Source organism: Aureobasidium pullulans (assembly GCF_000721785.1).
Source record: "Aureobasidium pullulans EXF-150 unplaced genomic scaffold scaffold_49, whole genome shotgun sequence".
Classification (NCBI taxonomy): Eukaryota; Fungi; Ascomycota; class Dothideomycetes; order Dothideales; family Saccotheciaceae; genus Aureobasidium; species Aureobasidium pullulans.
Genome location: NW_021941069.1, coordinates 1 through 5,327, shown reverse-complemented (window position 1 = coordinate 5,327; position 5,327 = coordinate 1). Strand labels below are relative to the sequence as shown.

The 5,327-nt window shown below is 38.1% G+C and overlaps 1 protein-coding gene across 1 annotated transcript; it reads left to right on the top strand.

Moving 5' to 3' along the window:
- Positions 1-802: 802 nt before the first annotated feature.
- Positions 803-976, top strand: M438DRAFT_285614 (uncharacterized protein; the record flags this gene model as incomplete). The annotated part of the gene is made up of 1 exon (XM_029901544.1): positions 803-976. A coding segment is annotated over one exon (174 nt), but the record flags the coding sequence as incomplete, so codon positions are not given.
- Between the last annotated feature and the right edge of the window lie 4,351 nt (positions 977-5,327).

Sequence of the window (5,327 nt, the reverse complement as noted above, 5' to 3'; positions counted from 1 at the left end):
AACGACGGTAAGTATAAGATTAGATATACGATGCCTATAGACTCTTCCTATAGAACGACTAACTAGAAAGCGCGATACAAAAAGTCTAGACATTAGTTATCTATAAGGGAGACACATTATTAGTAGAAGACGATTAAATCCTAGCGATAGTAGAACTCTATAAGGTGTTATTATTTAGAAAAGTCTAGAACGACCGCTTCGATAGCGCTATAATCTACTTTATAGCCGTTATAGGCATCGACGAGACAAACGTATAGTTACGCGATAGTAACGACTACTCTTATATAATAGCTAGACTCGTATACGTATCTAGGCTCGTAGCCGCCGAGGCTTTACTCCTATCGCTCGAGCGTAAGAACTAAGGAGAGGGATAAGCGTAATAGAAGAGATGTTAAGCTTACTAGCGTATAGAAAGAAGATTACTAAAAACTTCTACGCCTAAGGAAAACTATACTAGACCTACGACGGAGTAGGCGTTACTCTTAGTAGCATTAAATTTATAGTGTATAACTTTAAGTCTATAGCACGCTTAGCTCTAGATGACTATAAGGACTATATATAGCAGGATCTTATATAGGCCGGCTAGAAGGAAGACTGCTTCGTATTAGATCTTAATAGCATTATTAATAATATAATAGTAAAGAAGAGAGGCTAGTACTTTAGTATAGACCCGAACTAGGATCTTAAAGCCCGAGGTCTAGACTAGATACTAAAGAGGATACTAGACTCGAAGTATAGCAAGAAGATGCGTAGTAGTAGAGATAGCTAGTAGTAGTCGAGACTAGTAGCCGACTATCTCTAAAGAGTAGATAAGTTTAGAGAGCTCTTCTTATTCTACGTACATATCTTAAGTAGACAACCTATAAGAGGTACCGAGATTACTAGTCTCCGGTTCTATAACGGGGTAGCTAACTACTATAATGTCTTCATCTTAGACGGTAGAGTAATAATAGTAACGAGCTACTATAAGTTATAGGCAATGCTTAATATGCCGAAGATAGTGCTACGCTTCTTGCTATAGAGATTAGGCTAGATTACATTTATTTATCTTACCTACGTACGAGTATTTGCTAAGTTGCTATCTATATAGGTCTAGTACAGTTAAGGATAGAGCGACTACATCTAGGCGGATTCTAACGGTCTATAGGAGACGTAGAAGCTTACTAACACGATAAAATAAGAGACGGCTAAACGACTAAAGGTAAAGCTATACACTTAGAACTATAGATATGCCGCCGTCTTTCTCGGCAGAAGATTTGTTAGTCTAAGGTTTACTAAAGGCTATAGAGAAGAGGCTAAGGATCCTAAAGAAGCCTAAGTAGGCGACGACGATATTAAGGAAGAGGGTAATGCTATCGAGCTCTAGAAAGCTAGCGGTTTTAGTACTAGAGCTAGCAGATATATAGTTAGAGCCGACATCTTAAAGTATCTTAACTAGGAGTTAATCGATATCTTCGGCGATCTTAGCGAGGTCTAGCACGAGTTTCTAGAGCTTAACTATAGAGATCTAAAGAGAAAACGAAGAGTAGAACCTAAGTACGATAAGGGTAGTAACGACGACAATAACGACAGGATGTAGAACGTTAATTTTAGGGGTTTAAGAAAGGAAAGATTACTTAAGAGACTACTAGCATTAAGGAGAGGAGTAGCCGCCGCCGCCGCCGCCGCTATAGCTATTAATCTAACGCCATTTCTATAACAATCTAAGAGATAGTAAAGAGAGATTAAAGAGTTATAGATAAAGATAAAGACGTAAGAGCTTAAACTAAGGTTCTAGTAAGAATAGCACTCGCCTAAGACTCTAAACATTAGCTTAGGAATCTATAATATAAATTACGGTCTACTAACACTAGTTACTAAGGAGAGTAGTAATAAGAATACTACGTATAGGAACACTAATACTAGAAGTTATAATAATAATAATAATAACCTAATCTATGTTAAGGACGATAGCTAGGAAAACGAGGATCTACAATATAGAGGCTATTATTAACGCTACCCGTAGTAGTTACGATAATAGCATTAGTAGTACTGCTTAGATAATAGTCTAATTGTCAAATAAGGCTAGAGAAGGCTTAAGTAGTAATAACGATTTAAAAGAGCGACGCTACGAGAATAAGAAAGAGCGATACGTAAGGTACTTAAGCTTCCTATAGACGACGATAATATAACGATAAAGATTAGATACCGATTAAAAGCGTAAGGAGAAGCACTATAAAGAATTATATATAGCGACTTTAGTATTCTTACTATCGTTCTACTAACCGCTAGAGGTAAGACTCTACTCTTTACTATACTAGCTTATCTAGAAGAAGACGTTAGGGTAACGATCGTAGTAGTACTATTCTAAAAGCTTATCGACAAGATAGTAAGAGATACCTAGAAGATAGTAGGTGACTACAAGGAATAGAGTTATAGTACTATCAATCTAGTAGCTCTTATAATCGTTAGCGTAGATAAGATGTACGACTACTTCTAGTTATACGCCCGATAGATAGTAGAGTAAGGCCGATTAAGACGAGTAGTAGTAGATAAATGCTACTTACTAGTAACTTCCTATAGCTAGAGACTACATCTCGTCGAGCTAGAGAAGCTTAAGTTACTTAGCGTGCCGATAGTAATGCTTACTACTATACTACTACGATATATAGAGGTCGAGCTTTAACGTAGTCTAGGAGTCGGTATTAGGATAATGTCGCTTATCTAAGCGTATATAGCATAAGAGAACATTACTTATACTATTAGGTAAGACATTAGTAAAGGGAAGCTAGTCGAAGAGATAGCTCGAGTTTACGAGGAAGTCGAAGATAAATTATATAGAGCTAGAAAGGAGAAGGTAGTTATCTACTACTAAAGTAAGAAAGATTACGAGGAGATAGTAGAGAGATTAGGTTATAGACTCTTCTACGCTAGATACGTCGATAGCAAGGAAACGCTAGAGTAGTAGAAGGTAAAAGGTAGGTTTATCGTATCTAACGTTATTCGGCGCCGAATCCTGTAGGGATTCGCCTATTTTACTATAGCGTACAAAGCTACGGGGCCCGTACGTAGTCGTTTTCCCTGTCGGATTCGCCCTTCCTACCCCCTATTAGATTTAGAGCGCATTTTCTAAGTACTATCCCCCCCCCCCCCTNCGACGCTAGCTAAGCCTTCTTAGATAGGTAGTGCCGTACTACCCTAAGCTATTTACATCTATCCCTAGACTTTCTAAGCACCCCTACGCGACGCTAGTAAAAAGCCGCCTTCTAGATAGGTAGTGCTATACTACCCTAAAGCTATAAACATCCCTATAGGTCTATCTATCTAGATATATAGAATGATATACGCTATCTATCGTTACTACTACTATCCTCGTCTCTATTATTATTATTATTATCTTCGCTATTACTATGTCTGTCGTCGTTATTATCGTCGTCGGATACCTCGCTTTTATTAGTTATATAACTAACCCCTTTAACGTCTTTCTCTCTACTTACCCTACCTTTAGTATTTACTTTTCGTTTTATCTTACGGCTACTACGCCCTACCCCCTCGACTATGTACGCTTCTTATACGGCTAGGGAACGACTAAGAGTAGCTAGTAGTCTTACCGTCTACTATATTTAGATTAAGTATTCCTAGTAGTACTTCCTATCGTCGTGTCGTCTAGTTAACTCGCTATAGATTACCTTAACTACGTCGTTAATCGTTTACCTAAAGTCTAGCCCGTAGTAGGCTATCCCTAGCTTAGGATCTATACCTTACTTAGTAATATCGTTTATCGGCTTACGCGCTTTACTATTAGCTACTATATCTATTATCTTACTTATCTATTCGGTCTCCTTCTTAGTACGCCTTACGCGTTTACGCCCGCCTTATTTAGTACTCTCTAACATTTCCTCGCCCTTACCTCTCTTCCTTATACCTCTACTCGAAGATTATAGTCCTAGTTTTAGCGCTTTTATCGTTAGTTCTATCGTCTATTTACCCTCCTCGTTAGAGAGCTCGACGATCTAATACTAGTCTTTACGTTCCTCTAGGAAGAACGCCTTAAGTGTCGTCTAGCCTTAGTCTTTAATAGGTTAGGGAGGGCCTACTACTACGATATTAATTAGTAGTAGTCTCGATAAGTCTAGCTATTTAGTACGTCTAGCGTTTACCTTACGACGCGTAATAGCGCTCTACTACCTACTAACGGCATCGAGCAGCGTAACTCTAATTTTATAAACAGCTACTATATACATTAGCGTTTATTTAGAGAGCTATTATAGAGACATTACTTCTAGATCTATATGCTCCCTATAGAACGAGTCTAGGATCTCGTCGGACTACCCCTCTCCCTAAGTCGAGCTTAGTCTATCTAGGAAGCGCTAGCGTTACCGATCGGTAGAGCTACTAATAATAAGTATAATCCTAATAGTAACGTACTCGTCTAGGCCGGCGATAAACGCCTCCTAGCTACGTAGACTACGGTTTAGGTATGTCTTCTATACCTAGTAGTACTCTACCTATCTCTATATACTCGTTATCGCGGCTAAGATATCTTATACTTTGCTCGCTAGTTCATTTAGGATATTAGTCGTCGTCTAGGTAGTACTAACTATCTTTCCTTACTCTATTAGGTAGCTAAGTAGCAATATGTTCATTCTAGGTTAGCAAATATGTCTAAGTTACGCCTTAACTTTATCTATGCTAACGATTCTACTCGACTCTAGTAGTAGGCTTATATTAGGTCCCTTATCGCTATATAGCACGACTTACCTACTAGGTAGTAGCTATAATAATAGTAGCTATAGCGTATTAGATATAAAGAGAGGAGATTATAAGCGTCGAGCTACACCTACGCTAACTCTAGAATTATAGACTATACTATAATAGATATATATTAGTAGTTATAGGCGTTTATATATATATAAAGGTCTTACGATAGCGGAGAGGTTAACTCTAGAGTAGGGTAGGTCGTATTATCTTAAATAAAAGTCTACGCGTCTAAGTATAGCCTATCGTATATATAGGCGCGACGAAATAACGCGTTCGCGCGCGATCCGTAAGTAGAAAATAACTCCTAGGGAGGACTATACTATAACTATAAGGTCTCCTTTTATAAGAGTATAAAGGTATATAGTAACGTATAAAGTCCTACTAGTAATATAGTTACTAATAGTAAAGACTAATCGATGCCCTAAGTATTAGTGTCTTCGAAAGTAAAGATATACTTATATATGCTAAGCCTCGCTTAGAGGCTTAGGCTTCGTCGTAGAGGCTACCCTAGCCTTTCTAGTAACAATTATCCCCTCCTCTATACGGTTGTCTATAACCGAGAGGCTAATAGTCGGTATACTATATAT